Genomic DNA, 22,195 nt, shown 5'->3' with positions numbered 1-22,195 from the left:
TGCTGGATACCCAGAGCTATACGGCCTGACAATGGACAGCAAGTTGTCAAACTGCCCCTAGGTTATCCTTAAATATGCCTGAAAATGGTCATCATGGATGCGAAGCTCCTGGACCAACTGGTGGTACTCCCTGTGATCCACCCTCTTAATTAGGGTCTCATGTACCCTCACAGATCTCTGTTTCCCTGTGCCCAACAAACTATTTACTGACAGCCTCTCACCCTCAACCAGAGCTACAGGCAACAATAAAAAGGCGCAAGCGTTTTTTTTCACTAGTGGCATTAAATTTTTAAAAAAAAGGCAGTGCGGCGTGCCTCACATTTTACAACCTGCAAAAGGCTTTCTGTGTAATCTAGGCCATAGAAAGTATTAGAAAGAGGTAAAATGAAATGCTTAACATGAATTCTGTTGTTATCACATCTTCAGGTGTTTGAATACTGCTGGACTACCTTTTGAAGCAGATCCAAAGCGATCTCGAAGTCTAACCATATCATCATGGAGCATAACTCAGCAGAAACTGTGGTCCCTGACAGCAGAGATGAAATCTTTGTGGTTGGTGGTGGTGAGGTGCTTGAAGCAGGGGAAAAGCACCTTCTTGAAAATGTTTCACAGTATGTGCAACAAAACAAAGAGACCACCAACACACAGCTATTCTCGTTTTTGGCACTGCTGAATGCGTACATTCCTGATGCCTACCTCCTGATGTCTGAGTGTCAGAAGATCCTTGGACCACCCGATCCAATCCATGGAGGTCCACCCTTTGAGGAAAGAATGGAGCCTTTTACAGTTTTAATCAACATATCCAGTACAAGCCCTGAACGTGTATGTATGATTCACCCAGTGCTTGCAGAGAAAGCTGTGGAACTACTAGCTGACTTAGGGATTTCCAGAAGTGCTACCATGAAGAAATTTATTTTCTCATTTTGTGAAAGTCAACTCCAACCACATATACTCCAGTTCATCAAAGATTTGCTGACAAAGAGAGAACAGGGAGAAAAGGGTAAAAAGAAGTTCTCAGGATTGATTGAGGATATAGAGAAAGAGAAATTTCACAGGGCTTTGTTTGTCTTGAAAATGGCATCAAGTAAATTGAGACAGAACCCCATTTTCCCCCAAACCATTTCCCGTCTCTATTACATCAGAGGAGGCCCCAATAAGTATAGAAAAGCTGAAGAATGGGCGATCACAGCCATTGAAAGAGCTCCGAACAACTCTTATGTGGCTGACACTCTTGGGCAGGTTTATAAGAACCGTTTGATGAGGGAAGCCAGACGACGGGAGGATGTCTTAAACATGGCAGAAAAGGCCTTCAGAGCCTTTAGGGATGTGGAGACAAAAGCTGACAGAGAAGAGGGCCCTGAAATGACGGACACAGCTGGTGTTGTCAGCATTTCAATTTCTTACAACAACAGAGGTCGATTTGGCTTCATTCAAGTGGCAAAGATAACCTTTGAGAAACTCAAGAAGGTAGGCATTTATCCATCACGCCATTTCATCCAAAACTTAAAAATGAAAGTCGAAGCCAAGTTTGACTTTTTTGAGTGGTACCTAAACTACTCCAAGCCTAACATGACATCCGTAGAGCCAGCTTACTTCTGGAAGGATGTCGTGCTTTGTTACAAAATGTACACAACAAAAGAAGCTTCTGAATCCACCAGCTTTCCAGGCCTCCTAGATCGTCTGAATCGTGGCCTTTTCACATCAAAAGGAAGACGGGCTAGGTTTGAGGAGTTCAAGGAAACAGTGTCTGATTTAGAGGCAGTCCAAGATGATTTGAAGACCACCTACGAGGCAAATGCAGATGATGTCAAAGCTGCTGAGAGGTACATCCTCTCCAACGTCATCTTGTGCAACAAGATGCATAACTCTACTCAGCTCACCCCGGTGAATGAACTCAAAGCAGTAATTCACAGATTCTTGGACACAGAAGTGGGGCGTAGAAGCCCTGAGTTTTACCTTTTGGCTCTGCTGTTGTTTTGGCCTGAGGGAGAGCCTCAGGTGGGGCAAGAAGACAATGATGATGAAGAGGAGGAACAACAGGCCACAGAGGATGATGGATCAGAAGACAAAACCTGGGAGGATGAGGACAGCAATGAGGAACAAGAGACAAGAGAGGAGCCTGAACAACTACCTCTTGACCTCATGTTTGACCCTGACCTGCAACAGTATGTCACATTCATGGAGAAAGCATTTGAGAGAGCTAAGTACGCTAAGTACCTCCGAGGCCGGTACCTTTTGCCTCTGTTTTTTCTGGGGAAGGGTTCTGGACTGAGCAAATGGATTCACAAATCAAGGTTGGATGAAATAGTGGAAGCCCAGGTGGATGCTGCGCTAGCGGATAATCAAGATCAAAGAACTGCGAAGAAATGGAAGCGGATCAATGAAATGTGGATCAAAGGGGATGTGTGGCGAGTCCCAGAAATCCAAGACATGCTTCTCCCAGTCCAGGTAGAGCAATGCGAACCTTCCTTAATAAGGCCACATGGTTATGAAGCAAAGGAAGTGTTTGTTTGTGCTGGAGGGAAGAAAATAGTGGCAAAGGTTGAACCTGATGCTCTAGTGCTCAGCCCAATGGTTTTCTATCTTGGCTTCACCATTCAGGGTCCTGTCGTCTTCAAAGTGGGATATCCTCACGTGTCTGGGCAGTGATTGACAATGAACTCTTTGGAACTGAACCAAAATGAATGTCATTGGTTCAAAAGTGGTGGACTGACCGACAGACCAGCATTGTCATCTGCCAATCAGCTAGTGTTCCTAAAAATGCCTTTGGGACAGAGAGATATGTACATGAAATCATGAAAAAATAATATCTGCAAGTTATTTTATACATACATACATACATACATACATACATACAAGAAGCTGTAGTGGATGGTAGTGGGGATCTTTTTAAGTCCACGTCCCACAAGTTGTGTTCATTTAACCATTCAGCATTATCAGTTGTTGTGGGTGGTGGATGGGTGTATCAATCATTTTCTCTCAAAATCAGATTTACATTTTCTTTTTATTTTTTTTTAAACTTTTTATTTAACAATAATCGACCATCCTGTAACAGTATCTTTGATCAGGTGGTCTCCATTTTTAAGAATCCTTGTATTATCATTTGGTTTTAAGAAAGATAAATCTGTATGCAAGATGTGTATTAAGGTCCTTACTTTGATGTTTTAGTGTAATAATGTTGGTGGGAAAAGTCTTTCTTTCATTTTGATATATTATGTATCTGTATTTTAATAAATGAAGTTTTAAAGGAACATGAAAATGCCACTTGAAATGATAAATGCATGTTGTTTTGGCAATAAAAAAAAAAAAAAAAAACTTGCAGTGTGATTTGCCTTTTATGTGAGTTTTTGAAGAGGTTGACTACAGCTGAAGTGCACTGACTGTTGAGTAGTAATGACCAACGTATTTTTAAGGTGTTGAAATATTTTGAACTTGACATAATCATAGGATTTATTTGGATTTGGGCACAATAATATACATAATGTGTATTATGTAATAGTAATATCATACAAAACCTTTACCAGGTGCAACATCGACAACACCTAGACATTAATCTAGCGCATAATAGGTCATTTCATTTTTGGTAGGAGAAGTATGTTTTACTACCAATACTTTCGTACTTTAACTTCAGTAGGTTTTTGAATGTGGGACGTAATTTGTAATGGAGTAGTTGTACTTCATAGTAAGTAAAATATCTGAGTACTTCTTCCACTACTTCCTCACAGATCTATGTTGTGACCCTTTATAGGTGGTCGACTCCTCGTTAGGGAAGCACTGAAGTAACTAACTTCACCTCAACCATAACAACTATACAACAGTCAAAAGCTGCTCACAGATTGATGCATCCGGATTAACACTCTAATAGTATCACTTAAAATAATATGTCAGACACAGGGAGGCAGTGCTTTGTATTAAGTAGAATTTTTCATGCAGGACTTTTACATATAATGGATCATGTTAACCCTTTCATGCACTATAATGGACAGCTATTTAAACGCCATTTTCTTGTATATGCATGGGTTTTGATGCTATAGTTGCATTTAAGTCACTAGAGTGGACCCTTGTGCATCATGCCATACACTGGACAGATGTTGTCAGTGCAACAGAAATCTCTCAAAACCAAGATGGCCGACGGAAAGCAAGAAATGTTGCGCAGCTTAAGAATATCTTGCCAGTACCCTGGTAAATAAAAAAAATTCTGCCAGTATCAAGTAACATCAAAGGAGTAATACTGTTACTAAATTTTCCAACTATTAATTTTATGCTGTGAGGAAACTACAATTAATCATCTGTCCACTAAACTGGATGTCACGCATCACTGGCTATATTTCAACAACAATTAATACTATTACTGCAACCTTGTTCTTGAAAATACCTTATTTGCAGTGATTTTCTGAGCTGCAAATCAATTAATGTATCTTATTAGAATGTAACTGTAACAGAAACAATATTTTGACAGTATTTTTGTTATTTTTCCAGAGAATGTTCACTGAAAAAAATGATATAGATCACTAGGAGGAGGTGGGTAGGGGGTCAGGAGTGAAGAGGATGGAGCTGAAAGACAGAGGGGGAAGGTAGGTACAGGAGGGAGGAGTAGAAAGAGAGGGGAGATGATTAGGAATCAGGAGCAAAGTTCAGCACCTTTGCACAGGCACTGAACAGTATATGAACATGTTAAAATATGTGAACACACTAGTTTAACAGCATTAAACATATATATTTTTAATAGGTTCACATGATATATATATCATTTTTTAACTGGTTTGTATTTCTTCAGTTGAAAACTTAAATGCATGCTGTCCAACTGAGTGGACATGTGGAAAACTTAAAAAAATGCAGGTTTAAAAAAATTAACTTCATAGTTGACCTTTTCATGCCTAAAGAGGAATAAAACACTCAAGAAAAAAAAATCTTGACTGAGGTCATAAAAATTCATGCATGAAAGGGTGAATATTGCTGTATTAGTAGGGGAAGGCTGCAACAGCTCTTACTCCTTAAATCAGAAACACTAGTACATACCCATTGGTAGCTTTGTCACCTTCTACTAGTGTTGCACGGTATACCGGTACTAAAATAGTACCGCGGTACTAGGTCAAACGGTACTATACTGCATTTGGAAAATACTGGTACTTTGAAATTGATTCAGTTCATTAATTTAGTTAATTTATTTTACTCAATTATGCACACAAACACCTTTCTTGTTCCTATTGGAGCACAGATTGCACAAGTGGTGTGTATGACAACACCTGTATCAACATTCGCAGCTGGCGCACGTGAAAAAAGACAAGAGAAAGTCTGCCTCGCAAAGGGAGACAACACGAGACAACACAAACTTGGTGGAACATTTGAGTTACCAAATCGTGACGTCCGTACCGAGGTACTTACTGAACCATGATTTTTTGGTACCGTTACACCCCTACTATTTATTGTTCTAAAGGTTTGTATCCAAAAGGACTTTTCCTTAGGAAAAGTACCGAAGAGTATCGAAAAGTATCGAAATTCATATTGGTATTGGTACCGAAACAAAGATTTTGGTATCGTGACAACACTACCTTCTACCTATGCCAATCCTCAATGCCTATTTGCAGTTTCACATAGTTTGACTACGTCAGCGAGTAGAAAAACGTGGGACAGACAGAACGACTGACTGACAGAATGACACACTGACAGTTTCCGTGATTATGTACAGCATACCATACCATGACTTAGTCATACCAACAATTAGAAAAAACAACAACATTGGGCCACAGGGGGAGCCACAGCGATCGGTTGCATTTTAGCCATTTTTAAGCATTTTTCTGTTGTTATAGCGCCACCCAGTTGCCAATTAGAGTTAAATTTCTCCAGTCACCTTGAGGCGTCCTCTTCTACATATCTACCAAGTTTAGTAAAAATCAATATGGCGGTTAGACCTAGATAAGAAATTAGCTCTCTAGCGCCCCCATTTTGTTTGATGGGGTCAATAATGGAGGGGTCCCCTCAGATTATGTGTGGTCATATGCCTACAAAGTTGCGTGGTGATGGGTGAAACCCTTGAGATGTTATACACCTTTATGTGATGAGCCACGCCCTCCACAATATTCATTGCTTTATAGAAGCTCAGTTTTAGTAAGTTTTCCAACTTTTGCCAAGAGGGAACTTTAGATATTGGTCCCTAGATTATGTTCACTGAGTTTCACGCAGATCGGTGAAACTTCCTAGGAAGAGATCGATTTGAAGTGTTTTTCAAAAAATTCAAAATGTCAGAAAATCTATATAACCGTAAGTTATGGGTTCTTGAGACAAATTTGTCCCTCATGAGGAGAGGCGTCTCTGTGCAAAGTTTCATGTCTCTACGACATAGGGGGCATGAGATATGCCCATTCAAAGTTTGCAATTTCAGTGGGTTGCTATAGCGCCCCCCTTTGGCCAGTTGATGTAACATTGCTTCATTCGCATCCTCCCATGACCCTCTACCACTGTGCCAAATTTCACGTGGATTGACCAAGTCAGTGAGGAGAAAAACGTGGAACAGACACACACACACCCACAGACAGAGTTGTCGTCAGTAAGATATAGTAAGATAGTAAGATAAGATATAGTAAGATGAACAATTTAGGGCCAAAAACTGACCCCTGGGGGACACCACAGATAATGTCCAAACATGATATATTATTAAAATATATCAGTCACAGGGAGGCAGTGCTTTTTATTAAGTAGAATTTTTCATGCAGAACTTCTACATATAATGGATCGTGTTTGTATTGCTGTATTAGTAGGGGATGGCTGCAACAGCTCTTAGTCCTTCAATCAGAAACATGCTAGAGTGATGACATGCATAGTGCATAGATGTCACATTCAATGTCTACTGCTGCAATTCACAAACCAAAAAAGCCGTCACAACCAAAAAAGCATTAATAAAGTAGACAACTGTGTGTTTCATTCAGTGTTGTGTGCTTTGATCTAAATACTACTTCCACTACTGTTAAAAACTGAATAATAATAATAACACCAACTTGACAGCGCTCATGTAACAGCGCCCTCATTCGTCAACGGTTAACATCGTGTAACGGCGGAATTTCCGAGGAGCCCTGAAGGCAGCATTTCCCCCGCATCAAGCTGCCCAGCTTCAGTTAGCCAGTAGTCCGTTTGTCCGTCGCACAGGTGTGTGTCGACCCGTCCCTTTTGTGTCAGATGCCGAAAACTCCAGATGAGGAGCTAAATGCCCGGTGACTGGACGGTTTCCTCGGACTCTCTACAAACAAACCGGCCTGTTCGTGGGACCAAAAAACAAAAAAGCAAGCAGCGCTACCGGCTCTTCACGGTATCATGTTAGCCCCAGAACGACAGGTGCACGGCGGCTTCGAGATTTGAGACGTTAGCCTCATCGTTTGTGGTACAGATAGCTTGTAACGGCTACAGCTCTGGAAACCAGTGTCAGCTTTGTACCAAGACAACACGTTGGGACGTATATTAAAGGTAAGCAGCGCTAACAGTCTGTCTGTGTGTCGTGGTTTGCTTTAAGTTAGCTCATCACCATCCCAGCAACTCAGCCAGGGGGAGATTAGAGGAGCTAACAGGGAGGCAAGTCAGCTAATTGTCGGTTGACCCGTTAACCTACTACTAATGTAGCTAGCACCAGAGGTAACATGCTAAATAAGCGGTAGGTGTGAATAAGGGGTAACGGTTTCCAGAGCAGCTTCACAGGCCTGTGTGTCATGTCTCAGTCTCTGACAGGTGAAGCACTGGGAACCACAGCAGCAGACTGACTGGGACACCACGTTGTGTCTCATGTAAACAGCACAGGGCAGGTTGGCAGGTTTCCACGTTGTCTTGAGGTCATAGCCTTTGAGCAGGCTGTGTACAATAAGCTTAACTGAGCAGCAACAGACCCCGTTTTGGAGCTTGTCTCAAGGCCTGAAGTCACACTGTGTTTTGGTTTCATTTCTATATTTATATTAAGGAACATTCATGTAGAAGGAAGTGGTGATGTTGGCGGGCAAATCAGTTTCACATGTGCTCACAAAAAGGTCGAAATAAGGACGTTTACTTGGTTACTAAAGGCCTGAGCACATTTACAGCTGCCGCTAACAGTTGTCATTATAAAGCCATTTGCAGACCATAGTCTCACTTAATCAGTTGATTATTTTGTGATTAAAAAGTCTATAAGTCTTATACGTCCCCAAAGCCCCAGGTAATGTATTCAAATTGCTTGTTTAATTGCCTAAGCCAGAGGTCTTAAACATTTTTCAGGCAAAGGACCCTTCAGCTCAAAGACACACTGAGCAGGGACCCCTATTACATATATAAAATTGAGTTGCATATTAAACTTGGCCTACATTAATGTGTAAGGGCTAAAGTGCCATGTATAAATATACCTTTATATTGGTGCATACAACACTGAGCTATTAAAATAATAATTGGCAGATTCATGCGTCCATACATCATGGATTCATCAGGAACAGTTTGCCTATCATCAAAGTTTTGTACTATAAATTAAACATTTGTTTTTCTTTTACATATAGGCTAGTGCATCTTTGCAAATAATATGTTGGATTCCTGTTAAGGTGCATTTTCAGACATATCTATATTTAGAAAATCTTATAGTACTTTGAAAAGTTATCTGACAATAATTTGGTGGCCCCCTTGACTTAACTTTAAGGACTCTTACAGACGCCCCTGTTGAACACCTACAGTCTAAGCAATTAATTAAGTCGTGTTTTAGCTTTAATCATATAATTAAGGTAGCATGGATGCAGCTAAAGCTTGTTTTCATTCAAGCCTGAAACCACAAGTCAATTAATCCATCGACAGAAAATATATCACCAACTTTTCTGATATTTTTGTTAAGTATGAGTACCAATCATTTGCAGTTTCCAGCTTCTCGAATCCATCCGTTTGTTTTGGTGTGTAAGAGACCTGTGTGGATAATTTGGCTTCGGCTTAAAACCTCCTGAACGTGTGGATCTTAAGTTGGGACAGCTGTGGCTTGGGAGGTAGAGCGTCTCGTCTACTGATCCGAAAATCAGCAGTTCGAACCTCGAACATTTACAAATGCTGCAGCATGCAGCAAAGGGCCACAGGCTGGAGTTGAACCAGGGCTGCTGCGGCAACAGCCTTGTATATGGGGCGTCTGCTCTACCACTAAGCCACTGACGCCCCACGAACATTTACAAAGTTACCAGACGAAAAACGCAAGCACACATTAACAGGAGGAACACTGAATTATAACTTAAAACTCTTTTATTCTGAGTTTATATCAGTTGTAATCACCTGGTTCGTTACTTTTGGAGAGGAAGAGACCTCTTCGAAAAATTTGGCTTCTGGCAAAAGCCTCCTAAACAATGAACACTGAATGACTTCCAACCAGGAGTTCCTCCTCGGCACACTGGAGAAGTTTCAGCTGGTTGCAGATGTCAGTCCTCACCTTTTTAGATGCGAGTAAATCCTGCACACTGCTCCTTTAATCAACGTTCAAAATAATATTTAACTCTCTTCAAAATGTCAAATAAAAACAAAATTGTCAACTAATTGCTGAATTGATACTCTCATCACTTGATCTTTCAGCAACCTGACATCTACAAGTGGTGAAGTTCTACATCAGGAAACCTGCAGCTGCCTTTCCCTCTCCCTCTCCACCTGCTCTGCCTCTCTGTTTCTCCAGTTACACACTCCTCTCCCTTTTCTACCCACCTCCATCTCTGTTTTCATCTTAACCATCTTATCTCGTATCCCCACCACTCCCTCATCCCCTTTTTTCACTTCTTTCCATTTCAACACCTTTCAGCCTCCCACCACCTACACCCGACCTCACAGTTTGAATACTGACATGGCCTCGGCACAGTCAGAGCAGTCCAGCGTCCTGCAAGAGGAGCTCACCTGCCCGGTGTGCCTGGACTTGTACCGCGACCCCCACTTGCTTCCATGTGGCCACAACTTCTGCAAGACCTGCCTGGACCGCCTAAAGCGGCAAGCGGATCGAGGTCGCTTCCGCTGCCCGGAGTGCCGCGACAGCCACCGGTGTGGCACCAACTTTCAGAAAAACTTCAAATTAGCCAATATTGCTGACGACTACCGTCACCGACGCAGAGCGACCACTGCTGCTGCTACAGCTCTAAAGTCCAGAGAACTGCTGTCAACATCTCTGTCAGCGCAGCAAGCCAGGGGTGTGTCAGCTGTTCCATGTGACTACTGCCCCTCAGTCGCCGCCGAGGCATCAGGCGTCAGTGCGGTTGGGGAAGGGTCTTCCCCTGCCTCTGTTTCTCAGGAAGAGGGTGACAAGCAGGAAGCTGCTGCCGCCGCCGCCACAGCTACTGCTGCTGTGTCATCGATGTTTGCGGTCAAGACGTGCCTGAAGTGTGAGGTGTCAATGTGCCAGGAGCATGTGAAGCCACATCTGGAACTGCCGGCGTTCCGCGAGCATCCACTGACAGAACCGATGAACGACTTCTGGAAGAGGAAGTGCCCGGATCATGATGAGATATACAGGTAGGAGCCACGTGCACTCACATATTGCTGTGTTAGTAATATCATGAAAAAGGGGGGTATTTCATCTTGGAGTGATATTTGTTTTTCCTCAGTGCCACAAAGTTTTAAACTACTGTCACTGCCAACAACCATCCACCTATTTGGCAGCAAACAACTGGATGAATGAAACAGTATTCATTAGCGAGTGCAATACTGCATTTCAAGAAGATCTGTTATACACAAGGTTGATCTGAGTCCTGTTTTTATTTTATATGCAACTCCAGATATTACTGCATGGATGACAAGATATGCGTGTGCAACGCCTGTACCATAGAAGGAGGACACTCGGGACACACAATCAAGACCCTGAAGAACACGATGAAAGATCTCAAGGTACACGTTTTTAGGGATGTCCTCATCTTATCTCAAGGATTGGTGTCGGGGACAATCAAGGCATTTTTTATTGGTTGGGATTGGCTTTGTTTTACACAAGCTGTCTCCTGTGCGGAGTTTGCATGTTCTCCCCGTGTCAGCGTGGGTTTTCTCGGGATACTCCGGCTTCCTCCCACAGTCCAAAGACATGCAGGTTAATTGGTGACTCTGGTGTGAATGTGAGTGTGAATGGTTGTCTGTCTCTGTGTGTCAGCCCTGTGATAGTCTGGTGACCTGTCCAGGGTGTACCCTGCCTCTCACCCAATGTCAGCTGGGATAGACTCCAGCACCCCCGTGACCCCTAACAGGATAAGCGGTTGCCGAAAATGAATGAATGAATGAGCTGAGCTTACAACAACCACACTCACCCCGTCACTGCAAATGCAGCAAAAGCCCCGCACTCAAAAAGCCAGCTAGAGTAATTTATTATTAATATAGCCTAATCCGCTCAAAAGATGTATAGATGACTCTGAAATGCCATTTGTTCACGTAGGTCAGGCAGAGGCTCCACTGAAGCAAATAACACTGTGGAATAATCTCTTAAAGGGACAGATAAATTCTCTTGAGACACAGCATTAAAGAGAGGGTTTGTTATTTTATACTTAATTTTGTAAAATATATAAGTAAAGAAACATTAAGGAACAGCTTTGATGCAGGGATTTTTTTCGTAATGCATTTCAGAGCTATTCATATTACAGGAATAGACTATACATTGGATTGATTTTAATTTTAAAGCACTTGAAGTGAGCACTGTGCATCTGTATTATCTGGGAAAATACAAGTATCGGACTGGGATTAAGTACTGGAAGATACTCAATATTGCATTAGTTATGCAGTAGTAGTAGTATTATGGTAAATAATTTAGGAAACTCACGTCGTTAAAGGTTTTCAAATTACTCAGAAAGCACAAGTTGGGATTTGTCGGTCCCATTATCAGTTTCTGAATCCCGCTTAACATCCCTCATAGTCATATTTGTGGTTGGAATTAATTAAACAACACAAAATCCCTGTCTTAAAATAAATAATGATATTTTCAGCATGTAGGAGCATTGTATTCAGAAACAACTGTGCAGGAGCTCTGTGTTTTGTAGCCTGCGCCATTCGGCTTCACCACCTCTTGATTGTTTGGCTCACACAAAGTCTTGTGACGAGTCTGGAATCCTGACGAATGAATGCTGTCAGTTGCTGTTGTTGTAGTGTGTGTATGGCTGCGCGTGAATGAATGACAGAGTCATATGACTTTGGGGTGTTTCTATAGCAGAATTAAATCCACTTCCTGTGCTTCCATTCTCCTGAACAGAGTGTGCAGTTGAGAGGCTTCCAGGTCAGTGCGCTGAATGTTCAGTCCAGAAACCTGTTGAATTCAACATATTGTAGAAGTGGCGTCACACAGAAATGACCAATAATCAGTGACCTTTTCAGTTTAACTTAGTATATAATATTATTTTCAATTTCAGCAGTAAGGCAGTATGCTTTTAAAATTGCCCATTTTTTTTCTTTTGTTGGTTCCCAGATGGACAGTAATGAAAGATCCTCCACATGTTTCTGCTGGATTAAACAAACCGCTGTTTGTGAAAAAGAGGGAGATTTTCTGGGGTATCCTGCCCCTCCTATAACCCTACACTACAGATGAACATAATAAATACAAGGATGTGAAAGTAAAATGACTTTAATCAGTATTAAATGTATAGTTAACGGTCAGAAAGAGGGCAATGATGAAGCCCAGTGTTACTGTGTAATTCTCTGGTGTATCAGTAAAGTGTATAAACTACACTGCAGAGTGGAGTCTCTCCCAACAGAGGCAAACACTGACAGCTGACTCATATGAACATTGGCAGGTCCGCATTACATCTGGTGTTTGAAATGTTTATATTGTCATTGGCCTACAAGTACCAAGTAGAATAGGGATGCGCTATTGATTCATCTCACACACTAACACTTGACTCAGACAAAGCGGCCAGAGAGAGATAGACGTACTCCAGACTGGGTTGCCAGCGAACGATACAAATAATGGCTAGCTGTAGCATCACATGTGTACAGTTATTAGTAAATTTAACAATAGAGCCGAGCCTTTTAAAAGCTCGGTGTTGGATGTAAGCCGCTGCTGCTAATTAGTTCATGCTAACATTCAGGAGACGATCCCTCAGCCCTGTGTCTAACCTGTGTCAGGCAGTCGGAGATCAGACCCTCAGTGCAATCCTGTTGTCTTCCTCTGGATCTGTAAAAGACGTCCACACCGCGACATCTTTTACCCTCTAGACGGCGTGCTGCAGTTGTTGTTATCCCTTTTCTCTGTGTTAATTGGTGGCTCGCTAACCAAGTTTAAAGGTACATGTACTGTCACCCACTGTGTCGGGTGTGTAGATGCTGCCTGTTTTAAATCAATGAAAGCAGAATAGCTTCGTATTATCTGCGCTATTTATCGGCTATAATTTTAATTATCGGAATAATTATATTAATTATAAAAATGTTTCAGTATCGGCCCAATATATATTGTGCATCTCTAGTTCCAACAGTTTTCTCCCTGGTCATGCAACACTGTGGGGACATTGACTAAACAGACATTCACTGAAATCACACTGAAATCCAACAGAATCACAGAGTAAACCTGAGCAACATTGGGTCCATGTTAAAATAATGTAATGATAATACTGACAGCTCTTCAACAAAAGGCATAAAATGTCCCGAAAAATACTAAACAAATACTATTAGATCCCAGTGGGAGAATGATTTGGCTTCCAAAATCACAGATCGCGACTGGCAGTCCATTCTTCAAAGAGTTCATTCCTCCTCAATTTGCTCCACACATGGCCTCCTACAGTTTAAGGTCTTGCACCGCCTTCATCTGTACAAAGAAAAGTTAGCCAACATTTATCCAGGGACACAGATCCCTTATGCAACAGATGCAGAACAGTAACAGGATCCCTCATTCATACTTTCTGGACTTGTCCAAATCTTAATAACTACTGGACATTGACGTATAATACTTTTTTTTTTTTTTTTTTTTTTTTAGAAGTCAGAGTTCCCCCTTCCTCACTAATTGCAGTTCAGTCAGGACCACTTTTGTCAAAGAAAACTTTATTTCCATTTGCAGTATAATATTTGGTGGTACGGCTCTGTTCTGGGGCCTCTCTGCCTTTCTTTGGGCCTATGCAGAAAGCCTCTTCCATGCACCTATGTGTGAAGCCTAAGGCAGAGAGGGCCCACCTCTCTGCCCTTCCACGTGCAAATGAGGAAAGCCTGAGGCAGAAAGGCAAACCTCCCTGCCCTTCCATGCGCCTAAGGCAGTAGGCTAACGCTGATAACTAACGCTATGCTTAATTTTTCAGAGTAGTACCAGAGAACATACCTCTCCCTAGACACTACTGGAATGGTATGGCCTTTGCCTCCTTAATTGTTAGACACCCTACACTTATGAAGTGGAAGCAGACATGTCCGGTGGTCTGGTGATCTTTTGAGTTTTCTGCAGTTGGAGAAAATAAGATGTACGCTGGTAGAGCTGGTGGCTCTACAGGTTCATTTTTGGTTCGTTTTAGTTTTATACAACCTTTTTTCCCCGGGGGTGGGGGGGTGGGGAGGTGGGGGGTATAAAAATGGACGACATGCAGGTTTTTGTATTTTGGTATTCCACTCTGGATGCACTGCAGCTGTTATGCCGTTGAAAACAAGGGGAAAAAAATAAACAAATGTACAGACAAGATATTTCAATGGGTTTCGGCTGAAACATGACTTTTGAAAGCCATTATAATTGGCACTGACATTGGCACAGCAGTGATCAATCACACCTCCAACCACCACTCTGAGAGATGTGTGTTTTGGAATATTTAAAACCTTAAAGTCTATTGCGACATCATGATCACTGAGCACTTCCTTCCTCCTTGTGTTCACCAGGGCACGCTGGATAAGCAGCTGTACAGGGTTGAAAGGAAGTTCAGCATGGCGGAGAAAAAACTCCAGGAGCAGAAGGAGAAGGAGAGACAGAACAAGGTACGATGACGCACATTAGACGTTAAACAGGGCTAGTAAATTTTTAAACAGTTGAATATTTGACCATTTGTTTTATCACCTGAAACTCCTACAACTTGTATTTGATCTTGTAATGTTTTTGTGATCAGTGTTTGAAGTAATTACAGTGATTACAGTTTTAAATTTTAATTGTGAATTGAATTATTTTACACTAGTTTTTCATTAAGTAATGTAGGTTCAGTGTGACATGGAAGCTATGTGCAGTATCTGAATGTAGATTATGGCTGCAACTAACAATTACGTCATTTTCAGGTAATCCGCAGATTATTTTCTTGAGTACTTGAATATTTATTTGGTTTATAAACCATCAGAAAACAATGAAAAATGCCTAAACTGACGTTATCAAGTCTGTTGGTTTTGTCCAACCATCAGTCCAAAACTACCATATAATCAATTTACAGCGATGTAAGACCAAGAAACACAGTTAATTCTCACACATTATGTACTCAGTATGTTGATTCAAGCTTATTAAATGCTTCTTTTATGTTATTTAATTCCTTTTTTTTGTTTTTGCTTATATTCCTTGCAAACAAAATATTCTGTAGTCATTTCGTCAACCTTTTCAGCACCATGGACAGCACCAGTACAGTAGCTGTGTGTTTGCTCTCTGTGCTGTAAGAGGATACATTGAAAAATTAAATGTAAAACTGTGCTAGGATAACACTTATTTAACCTTTTAATTATAAGGGTAATGAGGGATGACAGTGGGAGGTGTCCCAATTAAATTAGATTTTAATTTAGATATGTGTTGAAGGTGCAGGAAGTTCTGAATATGAGCAGAAATCTCACTGAAACATGAGCTCTTAAAGTCCAGGGGTTTATGAATGAGTTAAATCGTTTATCGTTGATGTGAATAGGCGCCGATAACTCCCCTGAACAAAAGACACAAATGACAATAGAAGAGTAAACTGTGGGTGTGTGTGTGTTGACTCAGCAGAGATGACATTACATGAGAAAATCTTCAGGAGAGTAAATATTTGACAGCAATACAGAATGACTGAGGGCCTCACTGCATTATATTCCATTATGTTTTTAGATTTTGAATTGTCACCTGCTGCCTCTTTACATAAATAAAAGACATTTCCACCATAAAATGGGGAATTAAAAAGATCAACAGAAGTGTTTGATGCTCAAAATTGAAATCAAGCCAACAATAAAAGATGACTGCATCCTGATTACATCCAGTGTTCTTCCTCTTCTCCTCCTCATGGCTTCCCTCATCTAGAAGTTTATGGACGACTCCGAGCAGTGCTTGAACAGGCTGGGGGAGGAGATGAAGGCCAAAGTACTCCGCTTCGTCGGCAGGTTGCGGGAGTGCTCGCGCACTCACTGCGACACCAACGGGCCGGCGATTCAGAAGAACATCTTCAGGATCTGTCAGGACAAGACCCGCCTCCAGGAGGTCCGCTGCGGCATCGAGAGCCTCATGCAGGAAAACGACCCTTTCCGCTTCATCGAGGTCAGACGATCGCTTAACACTTTTGGCCAATTAAATGGAAATCACACACACCTTACATCACCGCCAACCTTTTTCCAAAGTATACAAAAACACTGTAGCTCAGCTTTACAGCCAGCAGTGAATAAAACTATGACAGCTACATTTTTTAATACTTACAAAAACAAAAAATGGCTCCTTATTCATGGGGCTGCACAAATAAATTACCTCTGTACCTTGATTAATTTTTATAATTATCTACTTTGTGTGTGATTTATGTTTCCAAACTTCTGTTTTTGCTCCTCTTTCAGGCGTACAAGACAACAGGAAAACAGTAAGTACTGCTTTTACATTTAGTCAGGACTACAACTACCTTTTCTTTTTCATAATTGATTAATCTGCTAATCATTTTCTTGATAGATTACTCGCTTTTCCACTGCTCAGTGTGATTTATTTCAGTTGCTTGGGTTATTTGTCCAACAGTCCGAAACCCATAGATATTCAGTTTACTGTCATACATCACAAATGATATCAAATCCTGACATTTGAGAAGCTGTAACCTGCATACGTTTGGCATTTTTGTTTAAAATAAGACTAAAACAAGGAATCAATCATCAAAATAGTTGCGGATTAATTTTCTGTTGATAGACTAATTGATTGATCGACTAATTGTTGCAGCTCTATATTTGTTTTGACATGTATGTAGATTATTAGATGGAAAGAAAATAAAAATGTGAGTCTAGTTAAATAAAAAAAAGCCTTGATCCTTGATCCATGATGTGTGTGTTTTAGGTGCCGTAGGCAGCTACGGAAAAACATGTTCTACCCCGAATACGTTGACATGGAGACAGAGGTTCTTGGAGTGATGATGGAGGAAGAAATGAGGAAGTTCGTTGAGGAGGAACTACCGTGCCAAATTGTTGCTGTCATTAATACCCTGTGTAAGGAGCTTTCATTTTACAGTTTACAATTATAATCATACACTTTAGTTTATGGGCCAGTTTATTAAAGCTGGGATAGGCGAGATTTTTTTGCTGTCGTTGGGCAGAACTTAAATAGTCAACTTTGAGCATATTGTAATTTAAGTGTTCTGAGAGAGGACTAGACTTTGCACCTCCTCTCGGCTCTGTTTGCAGGCTTTAGAAAATCCAGCCTGTGACGGTAGACTTTGGGCAATCACAGGTCATTTCAGAGAGAGAGTGTTGCTATTGGCTGTTCTATAAATGCAGACGCTCGTGCACGTCCCTTTGGTGAAAGCCTGATTCAATGGCGGAGAATCCTGCTGAGAAATTTGCTGTCCTAGCATTGGCAGCAACTGCCTGCACTGCAAAGCAACCCCAAAAAGAAAGACAGACTTACCAAAAAGAGAGTCTAGAGGAGAGTCTGACAGTGAACAAAATAAAACATGTCAATATTGGTGAAGTGTTTCAGAGATGGAGAAAAATGTTGATAGTTTAGTCTTGTGCTAACTGGAGCCAAAGGCTCACAGCTGCGGCTCATTCAAGTTCTTGTTTATGTAGCTATCTCAAAAGACTTTACAGGCCCACAAATCTGCAAAGAAAGCAGGACGGTAACTCTTAAGGAATTGCTGCTATATTTGAGATTGAAACGAATGACTAGTTAGAATTGGGCGGTATCTATTTTTTTTATACCTTCTTAGTAGGGTATACGGTATGTGATGATATTTGTGTAAAGTGAAAAAATGTTGCCTACAATGCTGTTTCTAACATGCAATAAGCTGACTTGGACTTGATGGGTTTAAATACTTACGGCCCATAGCATAATGAATGGATAGAAAATAAGCTCTCCTTATACCTGACGCTTGTTGCCAAGGTCGATACCGACACATCAGTGGGCTGACTGGAGATGAAGTTCTGAAGACAGTTATGTGGGGAATAAACTGCTTTTGTAGTTGGAAGAAGTCAAGATAAAGTTATGTGTGGCAAAACTCCCAAACAGGGGCAAGACATTTTTATTTTTTACTTGTCCTGTAACGTTATCCCCACCACTCGTTGCTGTCATCTGTCTCAGCTCAGCTGCCTGTTATACCTGCACTACAATACATCGCTCCAATAGACCCTTTTAGGGCTGACATCACAATGACATCAGTTTGTTAGCTGGAGGTAAAACAGGCCTGTCCACCACAGGGCTGTAGGCTACATAGGAGTCTTAAAATGTCGTCTTGTTGTGTTATTGGGAGCCAGAATAGAAGGAGTCATGGCTCAAAACTTAAATTTTATCACATACCAGCCGCCACTGCCCGTCAACAAAAACAAAGACAACTATGGTTAAATGCGATAAGATGAAAGGACTGGACGAAGGCCATCATCAAAAATGCAGCGCACACTTCATATCAGGTTAGGGAAAAAGTATTTCCTGTTGTAGGGTTAAAAAACGTTATGTGTATTAAGGGTTATCATGTTCACCTCATCAGAAACTGGGGAGGTATTAAGAGGAATATTGGATTTCTCTGTAACACTAACTTTTTAGCACATTAGCTAACATTAGCTTCAGTAGCAAAACAAATTGGAGAACTGTTTTGCTTCCAGCTAAGCCCCGCCCACCAAAAACTGTCACACTGTTTACTAACAGTAAAGGGGTCTATACAGCATCTCCATATCAGTGGCGGCTGTGCGTACCTCGCAGAGGTAGAGCGGGTCGTCCACCAATCGAAAGATCAGCGGTTCAATCCCGGGCTCCTCCAGGCTGCATGTCGAAGTATCCTTGAGCAAGATACTGAACCCCAAATTGCTCCTGATGGCTTTTCCATCGGTGTGTAAGTGTGTTAAAACTGAGTAGCAGGTGGCACCTTGTATGGCCACCAGTGTATGAATGTGTGTGTGAATGGGTGAATGTGACTCGTAGTGTAAAAAGCGCTTTGAGTGGTCACCAGATGACTAGAAAGGCGCTGTACAAATGCAGGTGCATTTACCATCAGTGTAATACAAAGAGGAGCATCTTTTTTTTCACGGTATTGAAAATCATACCTTTGGGACTTCTAAATACGCAGGTATACTGCAATACTGCTCAAGCCTGTGACTCATCTGGTGGGAGGGACTTAGGACAGAGAGATAGTGATGGCCAAATGAAGCCTCATGAACCACTTTCTTTATTTTCTGACCCCACCAGATGCCCCCTCTTGGTTTAAAGATAGAGGCTGAAGGACTGGCAATGAACTGTGCTTTCAAACCTTTGTTGAACAGACAGCGCCATCTGGTGGCGCCAGAAAATAAAAACAGTGATTCATGAGGCCTCATTTGGCCATCACTGCAGAGAGAGGAGAGCTGTAGGAGAAGAGTGTGTTTTAAAATTCTAGTTTTCTAGAAAGCTAGAAATTCTATAAAACTTCCTGCCCTAGCTTTGCGTTGACTTGCTGATGTTATAATGGTTAGTTTTTGTTGAAACTATTTCAGAGAGCTGTTGATTCACCCATATGGTTACTTAGTGCAGTTTGTGGTGCTGTGTAATAGTATTGCATTATACAGAGGTGTTTCTGTTATTTAGTCTGCCCTCATAAAATGGGGTGGATGAAATAAAAGAAATTATAGACACCTATAAAACCACTACCATTTTCAAACAGGTTTTTTAAAATTCTGTCCACCCATCAGGTCATATGTCGGATCTCGAGGAGGAGGAGGACCAGGAGGAGAACGAAGAAGAGGCCGTGGATGAGGATGACGATGACGATGATGACCTCGATGACAGCAGTGTGGAGGAAATGAGAAGCGAGGGGGAGGAGGAGGAAGATGAAGAGGACGAGGACGAGGACGGACATGACCAGAGTGAGTTGGCCGACGACCTTTACAGCCCAGGGGAGGAAGACGAGGAAGAGGGCGAAGAGGAGGATGATGAAGAGGACGAGGATGGAGAGGAGGAGGATGAGGAAGAGAGAGGAGTTTAACCCAGTCCAGGATTTGTATACGTATATTTTTACACCTATTAAAGCACTTTGGATTTGATCTTTAACTGCAGGTGGATGCGACAGATGGGAGGTTGTAACATCTGTTTTAGTGTTGCACTCACCTTCTCTTTGAATGTCCCACGTACAGTTCAGGACCCGAGCAGCTACCACATTTTGCCTCAGACCCTCATGAAATATTGTAAGACGACACACTGGATGATAACAGAGCTTCGATTCAGCTGGATTAAAAACTAACTGCACTGAGAATCTGCCAATGTGAATCTCATGCTAAACCTGTGTTACATACTGCTGAACTTAAGGTGCTTTATAGTAGAAGACGTTTGCTGTATATGTAAACACACAAATGTGAATGTATGATGACAGAATGTGGCTGGAAGGACTCAAACAACCTCAATGAGAATTTGGCAAACCCTCTGTATGCCTGCCATGCCGGGTTTTCTACCACTTTGTTCAAGATTTTACGAAATATAGGACAAGATTAGCTTTGATCTAATTTGTTAAGAGAACTTTCACCTGGTCACCTGAACTTTTGATATAACAGGTGCTGGGCAGAGAGAGCTTCTGAAACTAGGATCCTTGAATTTTCCAAGCATATGTATATATATATATATATATATATATATATATATATATATATATATAAAGTTTGAATTCCTTGAGTTTCCCAGTTTTCCATCACCGTAGAAAGCCTTTTGATCTGTATCCTTGTAAACAGGCCGACGTATTTGACCTGAAGGAGAGCAAACATGTAAGGGTAGTTAGTAGTGATGGCCAAATGAAGCCTCATGAACCACTTTCTTTATTTTCTGACCCCACCAGATGGCGCTCTTGGTTTAAAGATAAAGGCTGAAGGACTGGCAATGAACTGTGCTTTCAAACCTTTGTTGAACAGACAGTGCCATCTGGTGGCTTCAGAAAATAAACACAGTGGTTCATGAGGCCTCATTTGGTCATCACTGGTAGTTAGTAGTATTGATAGCCAAATGAAGCCTCATGAACCACTGTCTTTATTTTCTGAAGCCACTAGATGGCGCTGTTTGTTCAACAAAAGTTTGAAAGCACACTTCATTGCAGGTCCTTCAGCCTTCATCTTTACACCAAGAGTGCCATGTGGTGGGGTCAGAAAATAAAGAAAGTGGTTCATGAGGTTTCATTTGGCCATCACTACCAGTTACTACTTGAATGAGTCCTGTGTGTGTGGATTGTTGTGATTGTTTCATTCATGCTACAGTTTAACATTGCAAGCCAAAGAGTAAGGATGTGCGTCCGTGTGTGTGCGTAGATGCTTCAAAAAAAATTTTGTTTGCTTGGCATGACATTAGAAAAAAAAATGCAATGTGTTAATAACAGTCTATATAGATTATAGGATGTCTTTGCTTTTCATAGTTGTGCTTCAAAAGCAGTTAATGCATTTGTTAAAAAAGAAAGTTCCTATGCACAGTTCATACATTATTCTCGAAATATCAGTTTCAGGTGATGAAGAATTTTGCACTTTAATAAAAAATAAAATTGCTATGTTAGGCCTGGGATATTTGAATGTTAAAAGTTGATTTTTATTTTGATACGAGTGACGTTGTGAGGGGCCAAAATGAAATAATAAATATATAATAATAATAAAGCCTGTTGAAATGTGCACAGTTGTCTGCTGTCCTTTTGAAAAAATGAAAAACACAAGTGTGCATAACTTAACTCCAGTTAGATGTGGTCTATGGCCCATAGACCACATCTGTGGGAGGGCAGAGAGAAGGGGTAAAAAAAAATAAAAAAATAAAAATTGGTACCTTAATTGGTATTAAAATGTATCAAATCAATCTTTCAAATATCTTACAAATGCTAAGACATGGGAAGATGGATTTTATGATTTTTTTTTTCAATTATTTTTCAAAGATCTCAAAATAATAAATAATTCACTTTTTCTCTCCATTTTGTTTATG

At 41.2% G+C, this 22,195-nt stretch overlaps 2 protein-coding genes across 3 annotated transcripts; both read left to right on the top strand.

Moving 5' to 3' along the window:
* The first annotated feature begins 416 nt into the window (after positions 1-416).
* Positions 417-3,572, top strand: LOC117245651 (sterile alpha motif domain-containing protein 9-like). The gene has a single exon (XM_078164562.1). It carries the CDS (start codon positions 496-498, stop codon positions 2,647-2,649), a length of 2,154 nt encoding a protein of 717 aa, XP_078020688.1. The 5' UTR covers positions 417-495; the 3' UTR covers positions 2,650-3,572.
* A 3,499-nt stretch (positions 3,573-7,071) lies between these two features.
* Positions 7,072-21,879, top strand: LOC117272826 (E3 ubiquitin/ISG15 ligase TRIM25). 2 transcript variants are annotated; one of them, XM_033651907.2, is made up of 8 exons: positions 7,072-7,458; positions 9,767-10,467; positions 10,731-10,839; positions 14,770-14,865; positions 16,130-16,363; positions 16,651-16,673; positions 17,132-17,280; positions 19,948-21,879. In XM_033651907.2, exons 2-8 carry the CDS (start codon positions 9,809-9,811, stop codon positions 20,238-20,240), a joined length of 1,563 nt encoding a protein of 520 aa, XP_033507798.2. In that variant the 5' UTR covers positions 7,072-7,458; positions 9,767-9,808; the 3' UTR covers positions 20,241-21,879. The 2 variants fall into 2 exon arrangements, with proteins under 2 accessions (XP_033507798.2, XP_033507797.2); XM_033651906.2 differs by having other exon boundaries at positions 9,547-10,467.
* The last annotated feature ends 316 nt before the right edge of the window (positions 21,880-22,195 follow it).

This window comes from Epinephelus lanceolatus, chromosome 22, assembly GCF_041903045.1.
Source record: "Epinephelus lanceolatus isolate andai-2023 chromosome 22, ASM4190304v1, whole genome shotgun sequence".
NCBI lineage: Eukaryota > Metazoa > Chordata > Actinopteri > Perciformes > Serranidae > Epinephelus > Epinephelus lanceolatus.
This window is presented reverse-complemented; position numbering and strand designations above follow the sequence as displayed.

Coding starts and splice junctions, on each gene's coding strand:
- LOC117245651 (XM_078164562.1), top strand. CDS start 496: ATGGAGCATAACTCAGCAGAAACTGTGGTCCCTGACAGCAGAGATGAA.
- LOC117272826 (XM_033651907.2), top strand. CDS start 9,809: ATGGCCTCGGCACAGTCAGAGCAGTCCAGCGTCCTGCAAGAGGAGCTC. Junction 16,674..17,131: donor TACAAGACAACAGGAAAACA/GTAAGTACTGCT, acceptor TGTGTGTTTTAG/GTGCCGTAGGCAGCTACGGA. Junction 17,281..19,947: donor TGCTGTCATTAATACCCTGT/GTAAGGAGCTTT, acceptor TCCACCCATCAG/GTCATATGTCGGATCTCGAG.